This window comes from Chelonia mydas, chromosome 2 (assembly GCF_015237465.2).
Source record: "Chelonia mydas isolate rCheMyd1 chromosome 2, rCheMyd1.pri.v2, whole genome shotgun sequence".
In the NCBI taxonomy this organism is placed as follows: Eukaryota; Metazoa; Chordata; order Testudines; family Cheloniidae; genus Chelonia; species Chelonia mydas.
The window spans coordinates 63444091-63468192 of record NC_057850.1 but is presented as its reverse complement, the minus strand read 5'-3'; the positions used below and the strand labels follow the sequence as shown (position 1 = coordinate 63468192).

At 45.2% G+C, this 24102-nt stretch overlaps 1 protein-coding gene across 3 annotated transcripts in view; it reads left to right on the top strand.

Moving 5' to 3' along the window:
- The window catches only part of CHD7 (chromodomain helicase DNA binding protein 7), a 185664-nt gene extending 183510 nt beyond the window's left edge, over positions 1-2154 (top strand). For all 3 annotated transcript variants that reach the window (XM_037892563.2, XM_037892564.2, XM_043539584.1), the window contains one exon: positions 265-2154. In XM_037892563.2, the coding sequence (XP_037748491.1) occupies positions 265-1200 (936 nt within the window). In that variant the 3' untranslated portion in view covers positions 1201-2154. The remainder of the gene's footprint in view (positions 1-264) is intronic.
- The last annotated feature ends 21948 nt before the right edge of the window (positions 2155-24102 follow it).

Sequence of the window (24102 nt, the reverse complement as noted above, 5' to 3'; positions counted from 1 at the left end):
TTTTGCTGTTCACTTTGTTCCATTTCCTATGCTTTCTGCCAGCTCCCAGCATTCATGTTAGTCGGTCTCCATTAGTCATTTGCCAAATTTGAGGTTTTTTTGTTATAACCAACATGGAAGAATTCAAAATATTGTATAACAATTCTTCTCTCTCTCATGACACATTAAACATATACGCTGAATATTGAACACTGACAGTGCATAATCAACCGTTCCTATTTAAAGTATATTGATAACGAATCTTTTTTTCACCTCTTTGTTCAGGGTTTTGTTCCAGAGTCCATGTTTGACCGTCTTCTCACAGGACCAGTTGTGAGAGAGGAAGGAGCAAGCAGAAGAGGAAGAAGGCCAAAAAGTGAAATTGCCAAAGCAGCTGCAGCAGCTGCTGCTGTAGCTTCAACTTCGGGAATCAACCCACTGCTAATGAACAGTCTATTTGCTGGAATGGACCTCACAAGCCTTCAGAATCTACAGAACCTACAGTCTCTCCAGCTTGCCGGTCTCATGGGCTTCCCTCCAGGACTAGCAACAGCTGCGGCTGCTGGAGGTGATTCTAAAAATCCAGCTGCCATGCTGCCTCTGATGTTGCCAGGGATGGCAGGATTGCCCAACATGTTTGGACTGGGTGGATTGTTGAATAACCCCATAACAGCTGCTCCTGGAAACACCACTCCTGCTTCCAGTCAAGGAGAAACTGAAGATGGCACTTCAAAAGCAGAAGAGAAGAAAAATGAGAACGAAGAGGAGAACAAAGACTCTGAGAAAAGCACAGACGTTGTTTCTGCTACTGACTCTGCAAATGGATCTGTCAGTGCTGCCACTGCTGCCACCGCCACCAGCAACAACACTGGATTGCCCACAAACCCTCTGGCCTTCAATCCTTTCCTGCTGTCCACCATGGCTCCTGGCCTGTTCTACCCATCTATGTTTCTACCTCCAGGACTGGGAGGATTGACACTGCCTGGTTTCCCAGGATTAGCCGGACTTCAGAATGCAGTGGGCTCCAATGAAGAAAAGGCTACTGACAAAACTGAAGGGGCTGCATTTAAAGAAGAGGAGAATTTAGAAGGCAGTGATGCAGAGGAGAGCCTTGATAAAACTGCAGATTCCTCCGTTTTAGAAGATGAAATAGCACAGGGTGAAGAATTAGACTCGCTTGACGGGGGGGATGAAATAGAAAACAATGAAAATGATGAATAACCAGTACCAATTACAGTTAAAGTGTTTTAAACTTTTGACAAGTGGTAGTCCTACTGTTTACACTCACAGTTAATGTCCATACTTAGTTTTTATAAGCTGTTCTGTAACATAGTGTAGCAAAAAAAAAAAAAAGTTTCAAGTCATGTTATACAGATGTGTCAAAAGGTATCTTGGTCATTAAGTATTGTGCAGTGCATTATTTATTATCCCTAGGAGAGATGAAATTTGAGAGGTGATCATGTCTTTTTAAGGAAATTGACATAATGCTCTGCTTTTTTTTTCTTTTGGTACCATTGGTATTATTATAAAAGCAGCAATTTGTAATCAAGTGGCACTAATAGAAGGAAGTGCTGCTTAAAGGAAGTATGAAGTTATATATTTAATTTTTTTTTATTTTTAATTTTTGCTGTGAAGGTCAAGATGAAATTTACCATACATATCATATTTGCGCATCATTTTGACTGTATGGGAGTTCATAAACTCGCGCGTGCACACACCCACACACACACACTCTTTCTGACAATCTCCATGATAGTGTGAATGTCTCTGTCTTGAGACACAGCAATAATAAGGCAGCTGTTGAATGTGAAGAGTACCTTTTGGAAATTAACCCACTGAGAAGGTTCTTACAGGATAAAACTACAGTTTAATCGTCTCGTGATCTTGTAATGCACTGGTATAAACAAAAAAAAAGAAAGAGAAAAAAAAAAAAAGAAAATCAGGTACCTTTTTTAAATTAAAGGACTTTGTTACTTTAGCCACAAAGCTAAACAGCATTACCTCAACTCTAAACTAGCCTTGAAGTTTACAGACATGACTTTGTAAATGTATTGTTTTCTTTGTTGTGATGTCTTTTTATTTTTTTCTTTGGGAACTGCTATCATGTAAGATAAGATGTAAATTGCTGCCAACTGTAGTAATGATGCTTTTAATAAAAGTGACCCATGATATGCAGAGCTGTAATTATAGAATGTAGTGTTTAGAGAAATGACAAATGGTGTTCACTCTCTCTCTCTAGGTGTGGGGTTTTTGTTTTTTTGAGGGGTTGGGGGTGTATTCGCAGTAGAAGCAAAATACATCATTGTGGCTTTTTGTACAGTTTCTTGCTATATCCTCTTTTACTAGATTAACTGTTAGTAATATGTCGAACTGATTCGTCTTCAGGAGACTAAGCGGGATGAAAAATCTTGAATTACCTTCGCATTATTCCACTCTAACTCACTACAGAAAAACACACAAAAACCTTGCATTACTCCCTCGAAAGGGCATGTGGGACTGAGAATACTTTAAAATGTGTTCAGCATGTGATAATGTGGTACACTAAAGAACAAAAGGGCAAAAGAAAAATGAGGCTTTAATAGGCACAATATCTAGGTCATTTATCCTTGGTTAATGGGTAGAAAAACACAATGCTGTAGTGTCAGCAAGGGACACAAAGGCTCTGTGGTATCCTGTAGACCAGAGCTTGTGATGCCAGAAACCACCATGTCAAACAACCTACATGAAACTAAAAATGACCCACTTTTCTAAAACCAAAGCCTTTTCTGGAGAGCTACTGATTTGTACCCTTATGTGACCTTTGATATTTGAGATAATGTATCGTTTGAGAACTACTGTTTTCACTTTGTTGTATCACCGGGGTATACACACAACCCTCCTGACATGAAGTTAAAGGGGTAGACTTCCACTACTGTTCATGAAAAAACAGATTTTTAACTTCTGTGGGTACACAAGTCCAGTGACAAATGAAAAACCCATGCACAGTGCTGAAAATGTTCCCCAGAATGTCTGAAGTGGGTAAATCCTAATGCTCATTGGGAGAACGTTATACTGTCTGCCTTAAGAATTGTAGCTGGCTGAGAACTTTAAGCTGATCTGCAGTAGAGATTGACACAAGGTCTCAAATAGGCCAGTGTTCCAAGGGCCAAATTCAGTGAGATGTAGGTGTGTATGAGAGGACAGAACTTGGCCTAAAAAGAGCATTTCATGAGCAATGAAAATACAAGATTAGAAATGAAAAGCTAGAAAGTGAATATTGTATGAATGAATCACATGCATGCACTCTAAATGAGGAGAAATCAAAATGGCTTGTGCTTCCCCTTTAATAGATCATTCAGAGTTAATGAAGGTCAGGGAGGATTTTTTCCCTGTATGCTTCACTGCACAGCTGACTAGGTGCATTATTCTGGTCTTTCTCTAAAACATCACACATAGGATACCATAAAAAAGCTAGATACCAAACTTGAAAGGCCACGAGTCTGGTCAGGTGTGGCAAATTCTGTCTGATGCATTCATTTTATCAGTTTTTGAAGTTATTTGAATTCTTTTTGTTGAACTGATTTTTTGGAACCAGTTATGCAATTCTCAAAAGTGTCTGCTGTGAATGATTATTTGTAACTATATCATTTTTACCAGTATATAGTATCCAGTTTTATTCAATTTCACAATTCCAATTCCCAGCAAGGAATTTACACCGACTAATGCTATCCTTGGGGAAGCCTTTATTAATTGAGAAGAGTAGGAATGAGTTTTAAAATCATGGTTTTGATACACCTATTGATGACAAACGGACATCAGCACAGGAAAATCTGAATCCTAGCATGGGATGTCCATTAGACCACACCACTATTTCTGCCTTATAAAATGTTCCTCTGAATTTTTCTATGGCAATAGTTAGCACCTGCATATCTTACTCAAAGAAAAATTGAAATTGTATACAACTTCCTGATATGTGACAAATTAATACTAAATAAGTTAAGAAAGCAAAACAACCTGCATTTTCAACACCTTACCTTTTTACATTTCGAATATAAGGCATCTACTATCCTTTCTAAAAGAAGGTGGCACTTGATTTTTGGAATGGATAACAGCCTTCCTATAAAAAAAAAAATGAAGCAAGGGGGATTGCCATCTAATGTCCAAGATCTGTATTACATGAAAATATAAAGTGTTTGCTTTTGTGGGAGAAATGTTTTTACTCATTAGCCACTGAAAAGACTGTTAAGTTTTAAAATTTTATTTGTGTAGGAAAAACCTGCACGGGAGGTTGCACCGTATCTGATAAGAGACCGCTCCAGATTTTACGAGTAAATGTAGAGTATAGGTAGTCTTCTGCTCCTTTACGAGAAGTCCATCTCTGTTAAACAGCCATTTTCTGTTGGTCTCTGGAGTGGTTACATGAAACCTACTGGCAATATCAGGGAACAAAAGTGAGAAAACTATTGCAAATGGAAACTTTCTGTATCATAGTACAGAAATGGTATGCCTTGTAATTTAGTATTCAACTAAGCCTTTTTCGGTGTATTTAATGTTCATGCCTGCCCACCTAGAGTACGAAACTGCTCAAGCTATCAGATTAAAGATGATGTGCATTTAAAAAAACATTTTTTTTAAAGTTTATATTCTTGTTCTATGAACTGAGGCTGTATTTAAAACTGCTACAAAGTACAAGTGGTGGAAAATGCTCAGCGATTAAATTAGGTAACTCTCTAAACTGGTCCATAGGGTCTCCCAGTAGCTTTGGTCTCTACAGTTTCAGAACAATGTCCAATACTAAGCCTGTGTACTTGCAGAAATTACTATAGGTTTTGTGTTTTACTTTCCGGAATAATGTTCAAATAAGGACTCCTCCATGAATAACCTTATCATTGACTGCAGTGGGCTAAGCATCTCAAAAAAAGGGCCTTTTGGGGAATTAGAGGATAGCAGGCTTTTCAACCTATTTTCCATTATTAGGTTTCCCATCACATTTTGTATGGCATACAAAATCGCTTTGACATTTAGAGCTCTATTAATCTGGCACCATGCATTTCAGTGACCTTCAGAACTTATTGTATGGGTCTGGGGTCTAGTGACATAGGACATCTGATGACTCTGGCCCCTCTGACTTGTAACTCTCTTCCCTGTGAGGTCTGAAAGGCATAGGCTAAAGGATACTTTCTGATTCATCCAATTAAATAGGAAAGGGGTGCTGCTTGGACTTTGTGTTGTAAATTTCCTTGGGCTTGATTATGTGGAAGGTGCTATGAGTAGTCTGTATTTTTTTTTTCTCTCTGGCTGAGAGGATACCTTGGAAGGAACCAGTGGTTTGTCTTTTTAAATGTTGAATAAAGATTTTACATGTGGATGCCTAAGATTGGCTTGAGCCAACTGTTTGGCCCAAAACAAGTCAAGAGAAATTCAAATCCAAGAATGACAGTTGCCATTGTATAAGTCTCTCGGGTGAGAGTTCCCTTCAGCCAGCACTACACCAGTCTTTTTTCATTTGTCTACATGAATGTATTGAGTGCTCTTGCTAAATCTAAAATCTTCACTCCAAAATTAAGGTATACAAGTAAATGTTAAAACCTTTCCTGCATTTAACTTTAGGTCATAACTGTGTGAATATAAAATAGTATCCATTTCTGGTAAACAATGTGACCTAATTCTAAACTAAAAATAACTCAGATGTTCAAAATGGGCCGAGATGTAGTATGTGATTTGTTTTTGTTATACCCTTCATGGCTTCACTTTAGCACTGGTAACAGGACAAGCCTGAACTTTTAACATTGCCAGGGTTCTAGATATTGCTGTGGCTTAATGAATTAGCTGAACTTCTCTAGAGATCTGGGTACAAATCTCGGAGTCACGAATGAGTGTTTAGTGATCATATTAAAATTCTAGTAACATATGTTTTGGCTTTTAAAAAGCCAGCACAGGAGTGTCAGATTTTGCTCAAATGACATAGTCACAGACAGGCTGATTTATTGAAAGTATCATTAAATTGGAGGAGTTCCCACCATTATGAATGGGAATTGCCACCCAGAATGGTACATTGGAACTAAAAAAAAGACTATTTTTTACATACATGCCTTATTAATGTATAGTGCAGTATTTTAACACTGAATCCTGACAGCATTGTGCAGCCCTTGAACTTTGGATTTATTAATAATAAAATGCGTGTTGTGGCCCTGTAGTACATCTGTTAACCAGTATAGATGACAAATTAAGTGAAAGCTGTAAAATGTCCAGTAGTAATTACAAGTGTGTATCAAATGCTGATTTAAGGTGGATGTTGTCAGCAACTCAGGATCTGGTGGCTTTTATAGCTCTGTTCCTCTTGGATGATGCTTTTACCTTTCAGATGCAGATTTACGTAACTCTGAAACCTGTCATTTTTGTACGTGTAGGAGTCCACTCCAGCTCTGGTATTTGTGCTATCAGTCTCCTCCCACAGGGTTTTTCTGCTATTGTTGGTCTCATAAAGGATTTGCATATCTGTGGCTGCAGAGCTAATGTTCCCTCACTCAGCTCAGAGGCCCTGCAAGGCAACTCCATGATCCCTTCCATTTTTTTCTAAGGGTGAGTAGAAAATAAGAGACGGCCATTGTATTTCACTGCAGAAGCATTGTTCTTCCCCAGACAAAGATGGCATATTTCTACGATCCATAGTTTCTGCTCCTTCAGCCATGGTTGGCTGCTGATGAGCATCTGTGCAGACTCTGAATAGCCTGAAGCATTTCCTAAAACCATTAAAAACATGAATTTTCCCTAAACACATGCCAAGCCCCCCACCTCTAAAATATATAGCAAATGGAGCCAAAGGGGTGAAAGCAAGATCTTTGCTCTTTAAAGATCTGTTCTCAATGCATCCGATGAAGTGAGCTGTAGCTCACGAAAGCTTATGCTCAAATAAATTTGTTAGTCTCTAAGGTGCCACAAGTCTCCTTTTCTTTTTGTGGATACAGCCTAACATGGCTGCTTCTCTGAAACCTGTTCTCAATCTGTTTTCCTGAATTAACTTTTCACAAATAAGTGTTTTCAGAAGACATGTATAAGACATTTGAGACAGCATATTACTTTAGTTCTTGATTCCTGGAAACTTTATTAAAACGTACATTTGTTTAGAAGAATTTTAAAAAAGCAATAGCTTTATTATTTTCCCCTTGCTATGGATTTGTGTAAAGGAAAGGGATGAAATGAATGGTTTTCATTCATGGTTCAAGACAGTAGATAAAAACTGCTCTATAATGTTAGTGTCCAGTCTGCACAGCAGCTCATCAATAGGCAGACATGGCTCAAGGAAATCTTGATACAAGTCCTATACCTTGCCTAGCTTGGGCCATCTCTGCTGAATTTCCATTTTAGATTGTAGCTGTGAAGCACTGCCTTTTCTTCCTGGTCTTCAAGTTCCTCACAAGCAGATATGCCATTTTCAGCGCTCATAATCTGCAGCAGGCTTGCTATCTGGTATATGGGTAATCAGTTCACCAAGGTGCTGCTGTACAGTGCAGACTCCCCATCACCTGATAGTGTTTCCTGTAAGTTGTCAGAACACATAATTGCATTCTTTTCCAATTGTCATGAGTCCCACACCAATTCCAACTTGTTAGCAGTCTAGCATCCAGCAGGTATGGTTTTGTTTTGCAAGCAACGTAGCTCTTGTAATTTGTCCATTTTAGTAATTAGAGATGTCATCCAAGACTGACAGTAGAAGGTAAGTCTGTGTAATTCTAGCATCCATTGATTATAGACAAGAGTTAGCAATTTAATTTCTAAAAGCTGTATATCCACAAGTTAAGAGAGAAGGATGGTCTGGTGGTTAAAGCACTGAAGTAGGACTCTGGATTTAGTTTCTAGTTCTGCCAGATTCTTCCTGTGTCACTTTGGGCGTTTCCTGTCTGTAAAACAGAGAATAATACTTCCCTATTTCACAGGGGGTGTTGAAGGATAAATTAAGTAATGACTGTTAGGTATTCAGATACTACAGTGGTAAGGGCTGGTTGGCAATGAGACTTCACCCATGATGATCTGGGCTCAATATCTGTGAATGCAACAAGCAGTGCATTAAAGATGGGAAAAGGTTCAAAATACAACATAGGGAGGGAGATGTAGAAATAAAACAAAATGTCAAAAGGGCTTAGGTAGACATCACACAAGTTTTAGCCATTAAATAGCCTTGGGGTCAGCAGTGTGGAGTCTGAAGAGTCCTCCTGCAAGACCACCATGAGATGTGTGTAGTTGTAGCTGGGTCGGTCCCAGAATGATGGTCCAATAAAAGATAACTCTCTCACATACACACACACCCCTTGTCTAAGTTGGGCAAGAACAGATGCTTGAGTTAGTCTGTTCTTCTGGATCCTCCATGTGCTCAGTTCATGTTCTAGCGTTGCCTGGAATTGTCAATGTCAAAGCATCATTTCTGCATCTATAACAACCCACTGTAGTAACAACCAGCAGACCAGCGTGCCAGACAGTATCATATGCTGCTGTCAAGTCAAGAAACAGCCCCTGACTTTTTCCTTCTGCTGAAAACCATTTTTTATATAGGTGGAAAGAGCAAATAGTGCTCCTATTAGGTCTCAAATCTGCCTGGTCATCACCCAGACCCTGCTTTACCATGGGCATGATTCTTTCCAGAATTAGTTGCTCCAGAAGTTAGCAAGCAAAGCTAAGAAGTGATATTGGATGGTAAATAGCTGGAAGGGAATGGTCCTTTCCTGATTTTGGTATAGCTACCACCATACTTTCTTCCATATCTTTGGCATCTTGTTTTCTTGGATGACACAGGATATGAAAATTGGCTGCCATTTTCTTACCAAGGTGAAAATTTGTCAAAGCCACATGCTTTTCTGGCATTCATGAGGCTCAATGCTCTCCCCAGTTTCCCAGTGCAGAAAGGCTGAAAGATGTTTTCCCCACTCAGAGGTGGAGCCAGTCTGTATCTAAACCAGTCTCTCTTTACCGATTCCTCAAAGGGCTTGTTCCTTCTGGCTTTTGCCATGTTAGTCATGTGGCAAAGCTGTTTGGGAACACTTTATACCGATGTATGGCTGGTGACTTCTGTGCTTCTCAAAACTTGCCTGAGTGACCATGTTTCCTGCTAGACCTTGTCATGTCCAGTCAGGTCACCTCAGTAGGGAGCCATCCATTACTAGCCTCTTGTGAAATTCTTGGCAACTACCCACGCAGCCAGCACTGTCCCATTCTTACTTGGATGGGAGTGATGATCCCTGTAACAACCACTATCCCTAGATTGTGGTAGAACTATAGAAAAGCAGACTGGAAAAATACTTGAAGTTGACTGCTGAGTATATAATGTGTATACCACACAATAATTCGAAAGAGTATTACACTCACCTGTCAAAAGCTATTGTCAAAGCAGCCACTAAATCCATCCCCCATGGCCACCAAAAGTCTTAAATACCCTGCTTAGATGAAGAATGTGCAGAACATCTGAAGTAGTGTGAAGAATCTAATTAACTCAGATAGCAGACCACCTCATCGACAATCTCAATGCCCATTACAGGAAACATTGGGAAGAAGCTACAGCTGGGCTCATTATATGCTGGTGGGACTGTAGTAACTCAATCTACTAGGGCAAGAAAATTTCAGTCCTGAGATAGCTACAGCTAATACAAAATGTAACACCAACCTTCTTGTTCATTCCAGGGATCATAGCAACATGGGCTTCCATAGACACATCAGATCTATCCTCCACTTGCTACATTGGCTTGCCCTAGAAAGTTGTGTCAAAAAAATTAAGATCTCAATTTGTATCTTAATCTAGTTTGTTAATGATAGGATCCCAGGATATCGGAAAGGTTGCTTCAAGACTGGGACCAGGACTGTAGTAATTAATTCTATTTCTTTGGCACAATGAAACTGCTTACTGCAAAGGTAAAGGTCCTCTGTGCAGGAGACAGAGCTTTCTTAAAGGCCAGTTGAAGACTATGGAACTCGCTCCTACTTGATCTAAGAACCACCTTTGCTACTTTCCGTTCCATGTGTGAGGTGCATTTCCCTGATAAAACTACACGTAGTGCATCATAAAACAAAAGGCAAACAAAAATCCGTGTGTAACTTTCCCCTGGAGAAGAGGAATGGATATGATCCATGTAACTTACTACACCATTGGAAGGTACTTGGGATATCCCAGCAATAGTTACAGTGTAAGAAACTGACTAGAATAAGTACCTAGATAGAGCTAAATATTGAGGCACTGTTTCTAAAGAGTAAGGTACATGACACTGTTACAGCTTCATAGTCTTAAAAAAACCCGTCCTTTATGTTGTGCTGAATAGGCTTCTCTCTACATATTGGGCAGCTTTGACATTAAAAGGTTGTGGAATGCTTGGCAGTTTTGTGGTTTTTCCAATGAACACTACTCCCCCACCCCCCCACTAGTCATGCTACCATAGAATAGCACAGCTATGTTTAAAGGGCCCCCCCTTTAGTGTTGTCAGCAACTGCTTCCACAGGTGGAATACATCAGGTGGGGGAGGTGGGAATCATTCCTGTTCTTTGTCACTATTTATCTGATAACAGATGAGCTAGTTGGAAGCAGCCTAGCACAGTTTGTTTCCAATGCCCGCTAGTCTCCTTGCTGAAATTGGTAGCTTTGCAGAGTTTTGAAAACTCCTACAGTTAATGCTCTAGCTGTCACACTACCTATTCCTAACTTGAAACCAATGCTCCTTCGCCCAACTTTCTGTCATCAATGGGTTTTTGTCCCAGCAATAACAGCACACTAACAGGAGTGTGGGGTTTTTTTCCCATCTAGTAGCTTTAACCTACTGTTTCATTCAAACTCTTTTTTCTTTGCCTCCAAGTTTCTCTCCCCATGCACTGGACAGCTTCTATTTCTCACCTATCCTAGATTCATGTGTGACGACAGGATAGCTATCTTCTTGCATCTCCTGGCAGGCAAATGTTTATGAATATCTTTTATTACGTCTTCAGCACTCGTAGCTCAGTACCTCCTTCTTATTCATTTGGCAACACTGGTGCCTTTTCAGTTTACTGTGACTGGCCTTCAATGCTGCTGTATCAGTTTCTCTGCTGTTGGTAGATAGCAGGAATCATCATATAACTGCAGCATCTGGGTGTGCTTAGCATTCGGCTAGAAACATTTCACAGGTGTGTGCTTTTCACATGGGTTTAGTATGGCCCCTGCAAAGCAGTCCTCATGCAAGGAGGTTTCATTGTACGCTAGGCTGAGTAGCGTTCTTTGAGTGCTTGCTCATGTGTATTCCACAGTAGTTGTGCATGCTTGCCACGTGCACCGGTGCCGGAAGTTTTTTCCCTTAGCAGTACCCATAGGGGGAGCGCTGCTGCAACCCCTGGAGTGGTGCTATAAGGGGAATCGCATGCTCCCCACATCCTCAGTTCCTTCTTGCCACCAGTGAGGGTGCGTTGGAACTATTTGCTCCAGCTTCGCTTTGCTGCAGCTCGTCCCAGAACTCGTCGTTCATTGTTAGTGGTACCTGTGTGTGTTAGTTCAACAAGTTTTCAGTTCAGTTAGTTCGCGTTTGGGGTGGCGCATGCCCCGTGCCCCAGGCTTTAAATTGTCCGACTCTTGCAGGAGTTCGATGTCCAGAAGTGACCAGCACGCCGACTGTCTCCACTGCTTGGGTCAATCCCATATTAGTAACCGCTGTAAGATCTGCAGGTCCTTCAAACCTAGAACCAAAAAGGAAAGAGACATTAGACTTCGGGCCCTTCTCATGGAGTTGGCACTGGCCCCAACCACGGTGCGCAGAGCGGATTCGGCACTGGGCACCTTGTCTTCGGTGCGCAGTGATCCCCCGGGACCTTCTGGTGGCCGGCACTGCTCCCTGTCTAAGAAACAGAGAAAGGCCCAGTCTTCTCAGCGGTGTCGAGAAAAAGCAGGGGGAGAGGCTAGAGCCGCGTTGGGCAGCCCCAGTTCCCCCCCTGTCCCCGAGCTCCAGAGCTCCGACTCATGTCGAGTGGAGCAGCCTGGTTGCATCAACTCAGGCCTCTCCGGATGTCCAGATGCCTTCGACACCGGAGGCCCTGCAGGTGGCCGAAAACTTTGACTCTGCAGGTACCCGGAGCACCCGGGCCCTGCTCTAGAGGCAAGCCACCGCTGGGCTCTAGGCAGTCGACCCCGACCCGACGCAGATCCTGGTCAGGGGCCTGCTTTTGGGCCCGCTCGCCACTTAGTGTCCTGTCAGGGCACAGTTTCCGGCCTCCGCTTTCGTCACCCACTAGGTTGTCTGGTTGGGTGCCATCAGATCGGCGTTCCAGGCACTGCTCCAGGCTGAGCAGAGTATCGACAGGACAGGCGCAGGCGCCGTTGGACTACCATAGCCGCTCCCGACATGGGCGCCATCGCCGTTCGCACTCCATCTCTCTCTCCTCGAGGCACCATGCCCACGACTCCCGGCGGGGATCGTCAGCTCTGCGTCCTTGTGGATCTTGGCGTCGCAGTGCCTCGAGAAGTAGTAGCTCGAGGCGGCACCGTTCCTTGACGTCAGAGTCCTGGTCCCGTGGCAGACGTCATTCTCGGCACCATCGATCTTACCGCTCCCATCGTACCGATAGGTCACTGGTAACCCCGACCTCGACCCACACGCGGCCCCCTATGTCCCAGCCCAGCCAACACGACCAACTGGTGCTGCCAGTGCCACAGCACGGTCAGTGGCAAAGGCCCCCATGGCAAGGCTAGTGGTGCCAGTGGCCCCCCATGCATGCCCAGCCAGGGGCTCGTTCGGTAGCAGGGGCGTCGGAGGCTCCCTCTGCCTCACTATCCAGGCCTCCAAGGGATAGAGCGGCGGGTTATGGATCCTTGGCACTGCACACGGAGTCCGACCAAGGGGTGGATCCTGCGGCGCCGGCTGATGTGCAGAGCTCCATATCGGCCTCCTCCTCCACACCGGATGACAAGGTTGCAGCCTCACAGGAGGACTTCAGGGCTCACGAGGAGCTACTGAAGTGAGTAGCATTGAGCCTCCAACTCCAAGCTGAGGAGATGGAGGGACCCTCAGACTCGCTCTTCAATGTCCTCTCATCTTTGGTACCGGGCAGAGTAGCCCTACCGCTGCATGAAGGGATGGCTAACATTTCCAATGCCCTCTGGCAAACGCCGGCCTTCCTTGCACCAATATCAGAGCGCAAATATTTTGTGCCCACGAAAGGGCACGGGTATCTCTCTATACCCAGCCAGCCCCCAACTCCCAAGTGGTGGAGTCTGTAAATCATAGGGAGAGACAGGGTCAACCAGGACCCACACCGAAGAATAAGGACTCTAGAAGGCTGAACTCATTTGGTAGGAAGCTTTATTCATTGTCCAGTTTCCAGCTCCAGGTGGCCAACCACCAAGCCCTCCTCAGCCGTTATGAGTTTAACTTGTGGGGGTCACTGCCCAAATTTGAACTCTCCCTTCCAGAGTGTGAAATGAAGAAATTTAAGGCGCTTGTGGAGGAGGGTGCTGCTGCCGCAAAGGCTGCTCTGCAGGCAGCATCAGATCCAGCTGACATGGCTGCTCGGTCCATGGCCTCCACAGTGTCCATGTGCAGGGTGTTGTGGCTACTGCTGTCCGGGCTCTCCACGGGGGCGCAGTCTGTGATGCAGGATCTTCCCTTCGATGACAAGGACCTGTTCGTGGAACAAACAGACGTGAAACTTCATGGCATGAAGGACTCACGTACTGCCCTGCAAACCCTCAGGCTTTACGTCCCGCCTGCCAAGGACAAGCCTAAGCTGAAGGTTCCCACCTTGGCTCCTCAGCTGAGATATGAGCCCGCCTATAAGAGGTCCAAGACCCAAAAGAGGTGACCTCAGAGGCAGTCTCGCTCTGCCCCGCAGCCTGCGCCCTCAAAAGCAGCAGGGCAAGAGGCGTTTTTGACTGGTTGCAGGAGAGGACCCTCCTACCAATAAAGTTTGCCTTCAGCAACCGCTTGTGTGCGTTCCTTACAGAAGGGTCCCGAACAACATTGGACCTTTGGGTCCTCGACACTATTTCCCAGGGCTACACGCTACAGTTTCTCACCCCTGCCCTCCCACCCCCCTCCGTTGGACAGCAGGGGGGACCCGTCACATGTACCCCTGCTAGAGCAGGAAGTGGGCCGGCTCCTCAGCTTGGGAGCTGTGGAGAGAGTTCCAAGGGAGTTCCGGGGAAAAGGGTAATACTCCTGTTACTTCCTTATCCCGAAGGCAAAAGGGGGGCTCAGGCCTATCCTGGATTTGAGAGACCTCATTCCGTTCATGGCCAAATGCCAGTTCTGCATGGTCTCTCTGGCATGTACCATGCCCTCTCTGGACCCTGGCGATTGGTATGTGGCCCTGGAACTTCAGGACGCATACTTCCGTATCCATATATTCAAGGGGCACAGACGCTTCCTTCGTTTCTTGGTGGGACAGGACCACTACCAATTTTCGGTTCTCCCATTTAGCCTGTCCACCGCGCCCAGGGTATTCACAAAGTGTATGACGGTCGTGGCGGCCTACCTCAGACGCCAAGGGGTCCGGATATTTCCCTACCTCCATGGCTGGCTGCTCAAGTGCAGCTCGCGGTCTCAGGAAGAGGACCATGTGGAGCTGCTCTTGGCTACGTGTGCCAACCTAGGCCTCCTAGTAAACGAGGCCAAGTTGACATTGGTTCTGGTGCAGTGGGTAGAATTCATAGGCACTTTCCTGGATGCCTCCAAGGCCACAGCCTCCCTTCCCCTGGGCAGGTTCCAGACCCCGAAGGGGCTCATAGCCTCGGTCACAGGGTTCCCCGTGACCACAGCTAGGGCATGCCTGCAGCTCCTGGGCCACAGGGCAGCGTGCACGCACGTGGTCCACCACGCCAGACTTTGGATGAGGCCCCTCCAACTCTGGGTGGCCTCGGAGTTCTCCCAGGCCCGGAACAGGCTGGACAAAGTCCTAAGTACCAGTGCCGGTGATTGCCTTGCTACAATGGTGGTCCTGCCTGGTCAATATGCTCCAGGGGATTCCCTTCTGGGACCCAACCCCGTCCCTAGACCTAGTGTCCGATGCATCGGACTTGGGCTGGGGCGCCCACATAGGGAACTCACAGACCCAAGGGATGTGGTCTGCCTCAGAGTTTTCCTTTCACATAAATGTCAGGGAGCTCAGGGCAATACACTTAGCCTGCATGGTGTTCAGCTCACAACTGCACCGCAAGGTGGTCAGAGTACTCATGGACAACACGGCCACAATGGTTTACATGAACAGGCAAGGCGGGGCGAAGTCCTCGGCCCTCTGCCAGGAAGCCCTCAGGCTCTGGGAGTTTTGAATAGCCCACGACATCTCCCTGAAGGCTTTCCACCTTCCAGGCGTCAAAAACACACACACCGATCGCTTGAGCAGAGTTTTCTCCTCCCAACACGAGTGGTCGCTCCACTCGGAGGTCACTCGCCAGCTCTTCCCAGTGTGGGGCACTCCCCAAGTAGACCTCTTTGTGACCCGACAGAACCGATGTTGCCACTGGTTCTGTTCCAGAGGGGGGGTGGGGAGGAACGCAATCTTAGATGCCTTCCTCCTGTCATGGTCAGGTCAACTCCTCTATTCCTTTTCCCCGTTCCCCCTCATTGGCAAGGTCCTGGAGAAAGTGAAAACGGACAAGGCACGCATCCTCCTGATCCCCCCAGCTTGGTCTCGGCAGCTTTGGTACAGGACCCTCCTGGGCTTGCTGGTGGCCCCTCTGCCCCTGTTGCCACTCTGCCCAGACCTACTCTACCCCAACCTGGCCACCCTTCATTTGACAGTGTGGCTGCTCAGTGGCTAGATGCGGAGGAGAGACGATGTTCAGAAGGGGTCAGGCGTGTCCTCCTAGAAAGTAGGAAGCTATCCATGCGCCGCGCCTACCTGGCAAAGTGGTCCAGGTGCTGCAGGTGGGCTGGTGAGTGGGGTACTTCCCCATGGTCTGCCCCTCTCCAGCTTATCCTTGAGTACCTCCTTCACCTTAGAATTCAGGGTCTGGTACCTTCCTCTGTCAGGGTGCACTTGGCGGCTATATTGGCATTCCATCTGCCGGTCCAGGGCTGCTCAGTTTTCTCCCATGCCATGACCGGGCATTTCCTCAAGCGAATAGACCAGTCCTTTCCGTATGCTAGAACCCCCGTTCCTCAGTGGGATCTAAACTTGGTGGTGTTCTGCCTTACAGGGCCCCTGTTCGAGCCCCTGGCCACATGCTCCTGGTCTCACCTTTCATGGAAGGTAGCTTCCTCACGGCTAACACATCAGCCTGACGGGTTTCGGAGCTCATGGCCCTGACCTGCGACCCCCTCACTACACAGTCTTTCACAAGGACAAGGGTTCAGCTCTGCCCACACCCTGCATTCCTCCCTAAGGTGGTCTCTTCCACATGAGTCAGGACATCTTTCTGCCTGTCCTCTGCCCCAAACCTCATGCCTCTGAGGAACACCACCTCCATATGCTCGATGTGCGCAGGGCACAGGCTTTTTATCTGGATCGGACTAAGCCGTTCCACAGGTCTTCAACTATTTGTTGCTTCAGCTGAGCGCATGAAAGGTCAACTGATCTCCACCCAGAGGCTTTCCTGGTGGATCACACTGTGCATCCACACATGCTACGACCTAGCAGGGGTTCCCTCACCACCTATCGTGAGGGCGCACTCAACAAGGGCTCAGGCCTCGTCGGCTGCCTTGGTGGCTCATGTCCCTATCCAGGTCATCTGTAGAGCTGCTACCTGGTCCTCAGTTCACACGTTCACCTTGCACTACGCGATTGTCTCCCACGCCAGGGATGATGCTGGTTTCGGTAGAGCTGTGCTTCAGCCCGGGAATCTGTGAGCTCTTACCCACCTCCATCAGACACAGCTTGCAATCACCTACTGTGGAATACAAACGAAGAAGAAAGGACAGTTACCTGTTCCCTAACTGGCGTTCTTCGAGATGTGTTGCTCATGTCTATTCCACATCCCGCCCTCCTTCCCCTCTAACGGAGTTGGTCCAGCAAGAAGGAACCGAGGGTGGGGGGAGTGTGCGGCTCCCCTTATAGTGCGCTATAGAGGTGCCACTCCAGGGGTCGCAGCAGCACTCCCCCTACAGGTACTGCTAAGGGAAAAACTTCCGGCACCGGTGCACGTGGTGAGTACGCACACCTACTGTGGAATAGACATGAGCAACACATCTTGAAGAACGCTAGTTACGGAATAGTAACTGTCCTTTTTCTTGCCCATAATTTAATGAGCACCTTCAAAAAGCAGTTTTCAGTAGAAGAGCTAACGGGATCGTAAGTACATTGGAGCAGATTATGCTTTGTAATGCATTTGTGGCGTGTGATGTGGAGATAGCACTTTAGATCTCCACTCAGCAGATTATGCCAGCTGTGACTCGAGCGATAGCTAATGCATTAATAACAGAGGTTTTCTTGCTGCATTTTTACTGTTTGCTTTTTGGAATAAGCATATTGTCTATTCAGACTCGAGGAATAGTCTGAAAGCTAAATGCTTTGTTTGTCCTCGTCCCATCTGATAGATGTGGTAAAGCAAACTAAAACTGCATTGATCTTTACACTGACCATGAAGCCATGAACATGCAATGGGGTGGCATCGATCCCCTTTAGCACCATGCTTTTAGGCTTTGTACTAGCCCTCTCCGAGTGGCAGCAAGCAGAATAGCCATGCAATTTAAGATTGGTTTTATATAGCGTTTTAGGGGGAGTGTGTGTGAATTTTTTTCATAATGGCTTTATTATTTGCCTTCCTCTTTTGAGGATTTGAAAGACTGGCAGCAGTCGTTTCTCTGGCTGGTCAGTGACATCTTTGGGGAACAGAGTGGGGTTAGATGTACCTTTTAAAATAACTGGGTGTGCCCTGAGTGGCAAAGTTTTGATGTAGCCCCACAGGTTTGGTGTAGTTCATGGGGACAATGGTAGCTACTCTAGGATATGATAGAGAGATACTTTTCCTCATTCCTTGTGCCCATCATGGGTGCATATTATAAACCAGCACCATCAACTGTGGCCAGCAGTTAGCATAATAAAGTTACCTCTCCAGTACACATGCTCTCCTACCAATGAGGTACTTGAGAGACCTGGCTGGAAGAGACACTGGGGAATAAAAGTAGTAGGTGACACAGGCCTCTTGCACTGCATCAAAAAATAGTCAAGATTTGCAGTGTGGTAAATTACCAGTGTGAGCCAGTTCCAGTGGAGGCCTGCAGCCATCCATCTCTGCCACCTACCATCAGGAATGCAAACTTGGGCACAGACAGCAAGAGCACTCCTGTGAAAGGCAACTGAAATATGGGGACGTAGGGGCTGGCTATCATTTTAGCCTGTGACTTGCCTCAGAGAGACACTTTGCCCCCTTCCATTAACTTGGAGTGGGTTTGGAGCCCATACACAGCATAGATGTGGCTAGCAGGGAGGGAAATATGTTTCTGGGGCCAGACATATGTGGGCAATGACAACGGTTTGAAGCTATCTGCTGGAGTCACTGTAACAGCTCATACTTGCTCCAGGGTAAGCCAAATAGCTGATCCACCTAAGGGCAAGATCTTGCATGCATGCCCCTTTTCCTGCCCATTCAGTTTCACTCTGCTTACACTTTTCACAAACTCATTCTCACAATTTCTCCTCATGGAGGACCGGCCACCTGCTTTATTACTATGAAGGTTGCTTTACAGCCTTTTTTTCTTTGATAAACAGCTTAGCACAGACTCGTTTTACTGTAGTTTCACTCATTGCCTATTAGATCCCACATGACTTAAATGCATCTATCTATAGGGCTTTAACCTTACCTAAAGCACCAAACACAGTAGTTTAGATTCGCATAGGGGACGTCTTAGCGGATTCTGAAACCTAGGAAAATTCTCACTCTGTTCCCTTAACGTTCTTGTATTGTCACAGCCTAGCCTCTCTGGGAATAAAGGGCACAAGGATAAAATGCAAATTCCTACCCTGGAGTGCAGAGAAGCTGACCACTGTAAATCTGCTTAGGAACCATCATGTTTGACTCTAAGAAAATGGCTGAGCCTGGACTAGGTAATTCAAGGAGATATAAATGGCCGTATGATAATGAGCAGACACCTATTTTAAGCATGATCTATGTTTTTAAGAAAATTCATTACAATAAGTCTTAGGATACCCAGCTCTTCAATGAATTTTTCATGTCTGCATACCAAGATATATATAAAATGATCATAATCATACACCTTTGGGGCAATGCTGAGCACCAGCTGTTTCACCGATGATTTATAGGTTGCCATGCTCAAGGTTAATAATCAGGAGAAACAGGTTACAGAATGCAATGTATTTATGTCAGGTTAGAAGTTCAGTAGTGAGGATCCGATATTAGGAAGATGTACACTGTTTTAATTAGCTGTAGCCCAGCTTTCCGGCTGATCAAATGCACCAACTGTCTTACAAAGGTGAAGTTTAGCAACATTAACAATGTTACATTTATATAAAACTTCGCTGAAAGTAAAACACCAGTTCACAATGGCACACTTTGTTCATGTGGCTTGTAGGAAATTATGTAAACTGTTCAAACTTTCATGTCCCATAACATTTCAATGGTAAAGTAAATGGAGATTCTACAAGAATAGAAAAAGAAGGGTGTTTTCAACTCTGAATTTAGTTATCCCTCAAATGTACAGTGAGGGACTTCTCTCTGTCAGGTACAGAAAGGCTGACAAACTTCAAATAAAAAAAAACCCACACAAGCTCAGGTTCCCATGAGAAGAATGATCCTAGCCATTTGATTGCCAGGATCTGTGTGTGTGCGCATGAAAAACAAAAGCTTAAACAATGAGCCTTAATGGGCAGGAAAGTTTTTGTAGCTGGGGTTTGCTGCCACAATAGAAATACAGAAACTTTTCCTGGTGGATTGATAGTCCTGTGAAACTTTTGCTACTTGTAAAAAGTTTGAAGCCTCCATACTGTCCTTATATTGTCAGAGGCTTTGTGAAAACTTTTGCTTCCTCCCATTCAGCTTACCAGTACTCCCTCCAAGTAGAATGTTCCTTCCTTGCAGGGTCCGCCTTAAGGAAACTTGTATTTTGGTGACCCTAGACCCCACTGCGTCCCCATGCATCCCTTTGGCCCCACTGCCTCCCTCTTCCTCCATAACCTTGTATCCCAGGGCCACCCCGCTCCTTGTCCATGGTGCCTCCCTGACCATGGCGCCCACCCCTATGGCCAACTCCACTTCCTTGATTCTGATAGTCTCTTCTAAGCCACCTTACCTAGCAGAGTCCTGTTTGGATAAAACAGTTGATCCCACTGACTCTTCCCCATGTCTCCTACCATATCAGGCACCAGACTGAAATTGATTGCAAGTCTGGCAGTGACCTTTACTCCAACTAAGTGTCAAATTTCACACACAAGTCACTGGGTGAAATTCATTCAAGTGTAGAGGGACAGGACAAGGCCAGCACAGGACTTCAATCCCGCTTAGACCCTATTCTGAAGCTTTACGGGCTGCTCAGGCTTGGTGATAGCCCTCTGCCCAGGAATGAATTTTACTCCCTGGTCATTTTATTTTTACCCTCTGGGTTAACTGTCTAGTTAATAATGGTGTATGTTTTCTTAGGCTGTACACATATACTCAAGTCCAATGTTCACCAAGCCTAAATCCACTTCTCACTTTGTAATGATATATGCTAAACAACCGAACATAAAATAATGAATGCAGTCTGCCCTTGAAACAAATGGGAAGGGGAGGCCTGGATTAATAAAAATCACCAGAGAGAGGGCAGAGTATAGGACTTGGAAAAGAGTGTGTTTCTCTTAAAATGCTTCGAATACACTTTTGAATATACTCAAAATGGGGCACTCCAAATAAGATAAGGAAAGGGGCTAATTCATTTAATCAGCATGGCTTTAAATTGCAGTCTGTACCAATACAACAAAATTGTATATGTCCTTGATGGATGAAAGGGGAAGTTACATCAGTAATGAACATCACCATATCCTGCTTTCTCACAGACTAGAGGCATTCATAAATGTTGGCAAAGCAAAACAAGGAGATACCAGAACACACGTGACTGGGTGTATGTACTGGTTGCCTGTAGATGTAAGGAGAGTTATTGCAAACCTGTTTAAAAGGTGTTGTGGTGGGTTTTTTGTTTGTTTGTTTGTTTTGAGTCCCAGAAATGCGGGCGACACCATTTAGGCAATTGGGCAGATGGTGGAAAAATGCTGGTCATAAGTGGCATAACAAATACTAAAGTTGAGTAACCTCAGTAGCAAGTAGTCTTAGGACGCCTACACTACCCGCTGGATCGGCGGGTAGTGATCGATCTATCAGGGATTGATTTATCACATCTAGTATAGACACAATAAATCAATCCCTGATCGTTCTGCTGTCAACTTTCGTACTCCACCATAGCGAGAGGCGGAAGCAGAGTCGACGGGGGATTGGCAGCAGTTGACCTTGCGCTGTGAGGACGTGAGGTAAGTTGACCTAAGATACGTCAACTTCAACTACGCTATTCTCGTAGCTGAAGTTGCGTATCTTGGGTCGATCCCCCCACCAGGGTGACCAGGGTGAAATCCTGGCTCCACTGAAGTCAAAGGCAAAACTCACCTATACTACAAAGGGGTCAGGATTCTGTTTTTGTAATCTGTGTTGTGGAATCTGAGTCCTAAGCAAAAGGGAGGTTTTACCTTTGCATGATATTGGATTATAGCTCTTGCTTATCAAAAAGGCTGGTGTTAGTGCCTTGTTTCACTTGTGTATGAGTCCACATCTGCAAAGACTAAAATAGATTCTGTGACAAAGTTCCTGTGCTACCTTGGTGGGTCTTGCGCTTATTGGCGGATTTGCTCACCTTGGAGCTTCATGGCAGCCCTCAGCTTGGCCGTTTTTCTGAATTCACAGTCCAGATCAACTCCTCCTGTGTCTGACCAGGAGTTGGGAGGATTTGAGGGGAACCCGGGCCCACCCTCTACTCCGGGTTCCAGCCCAGGGCCCTGTGGAATGCAGCTGTCTAGAGTGCCTCCTGAAACAGCTGTGCGACAGCTACAACTCCCTGGGCTACTTCCCCATGGCCTCCTCCCAACACCTTCTTTATCCTCACCATAGGACCTTTCTCCTGGTGTCTGATAATGCTGATAATGTACACCTCAGTCCTCCAACAGTGCACATTCTTGCTCTCAGCTCCTAGTGCCTCTTGCTCCCAGCTCCTCACACACACACCACAAACTGAAGTGAGTTCCTTTTTAAAACCCAGTTGCCCTGATTAGCCTGCCTTAATTGATTCTAGCAGCTTCTTGATTGGCTGCAGGTGTTCTAATCAGCCTGTCTTAAATGTCTCCAGAAGGTTCCTGATTGTTCTGGAACCTTCCCTGTTACCTTACCCAGGGAAAAGGGACCTACTTAGCCTGGGACTAATATATCTGCCTTCTATTACTCTTCTATAGCCATCTGGCCCAACCCTGTCACAATTCATTATTTTAATAAAATCTGTATTTTCTACTTAACTGCCACTGGTGTCCTCTCCAACATGCAGTGTCACCAAGCATAAAATGACAACTGTTTCTTTGTGAATACAAAATTAAGCGTACACTGAGAACAATGCAGTACAGCTTGCCACTTTTCATAGAGTAATCCTGGATGAAAATGGGCATCTTCTGAATAACTCTAAAGAGCACACATACATTTTGGTGCTGTAGTTCTCATACACATCATGGCTGGAGGTGGCCTGTGATTCATTATGGATTATATATTTGTGTTGGAATAATCTGAGATTCTGACAATTGAAGGCACAACTCCATCTTCTCTCTCTGACACCTTGATTCAGCCCTTCCCTTGGCTCCAACCATCCATAATACTGGCACTGTCCTTGACCTGATCTCTCTCCCTACCACATGTCTGTAAATCTTTCTCTCACCAGCTCTGCAGATGTGCCTCTGTATATCACTATTCTGAGTATACTGTCTTCTGCCAAATTCTTTATCCACACATTCATCTCCTTTTACCTTGAATACCATGTTCTTCCACACTATTCCCAAGGTGCCAGCTCTTCAGGCTCCTGCCTTGTATTGACTGCTGCTGCCTTCTCACTTGTACAGTGAAGTCGGACCACGTCACCCTTATTCAGATATCTACTGGCTGACCATTCATTTCAGGATCCAAATCATGACTGCTTTTAAAACTCTCCATGGATTTTTTTCCATCCTACTGCATACATGAAGTCTGTCTCTATTATCTTCACCACCACATCCTTTCTTCAGAGAGCACAGGCCTCACCCCTGTGGTTATTAAACTTTTATATAGTACCATGAATTTACATAATAGTTTACAGATCCTAGATAAGACTCTGTCCCTTCCCAGAAGAACTTGCACTCTGCTCCTTTCTGTTATCTTTGCACTCGTGACCGCATTCTCCTCCACAGCTCCTGCCTTCTCGAATAGCCTTTGAATCTCTCCACCTCTTTCAACACACCTCTGTTCCATTGCTTCTTCCTCCTGGGGTCCAATCTTGCTCCTGTTCGAATGAGGGGAAAATGCTTCGAAAGTCCTGCTTAGGGTCACCAGATAGGAAGTGTAAAAAATCGGGAGGGGGTGGGGGGTAATAGGTGCCTATATAAGAAAAAGCCCCCAAAATCGGGACTGTCCCTATAAAATTGGGACATCTGGTCACCCTAGTCCTACTCAAGGCCTTTAAACCTTTAATAGAATATGTGCATAGCCTTAATTATAACAAACTACATTTTAAACATCAAACTGAAATGAGAGACTTCCCTCCAGGTTTGTTCTCCCATCTCATGGAAAAGTAATTGATATTCTTGGACAAATAGTGCAGGTGAGAAGATTTCTACTGTACTGGAAAAATTATTTCATTCCTCAGTTCTCTGCCATGATCTGAGGTTGGGGGTTTGCATTTCTTATGCATGAATTCATGATCTCCTCACTTACACATAAAATAGATCAAAGAGCTGCATGTTGACACTCCTTCACCTGCAAATGAGCTCAGCCATGAACACCAGCTCCCGCTTTTCTAAGCCCAGTGGCCCCTGTTGATTGCAGTTGCAGCAGTATTGCCTACATGGGAGTTCCCAACTCTGATAGGAATTTGAGTCAGTGCCATCGTGAACTACAATAGCCATGTTGAATGACACAAGTACATTTGGTGAGGTACTATGCTGGCCTTTTTAATTACACTTGCTAAGAGCTCTGATGCTGCAAGGTGCTGAGTGCCC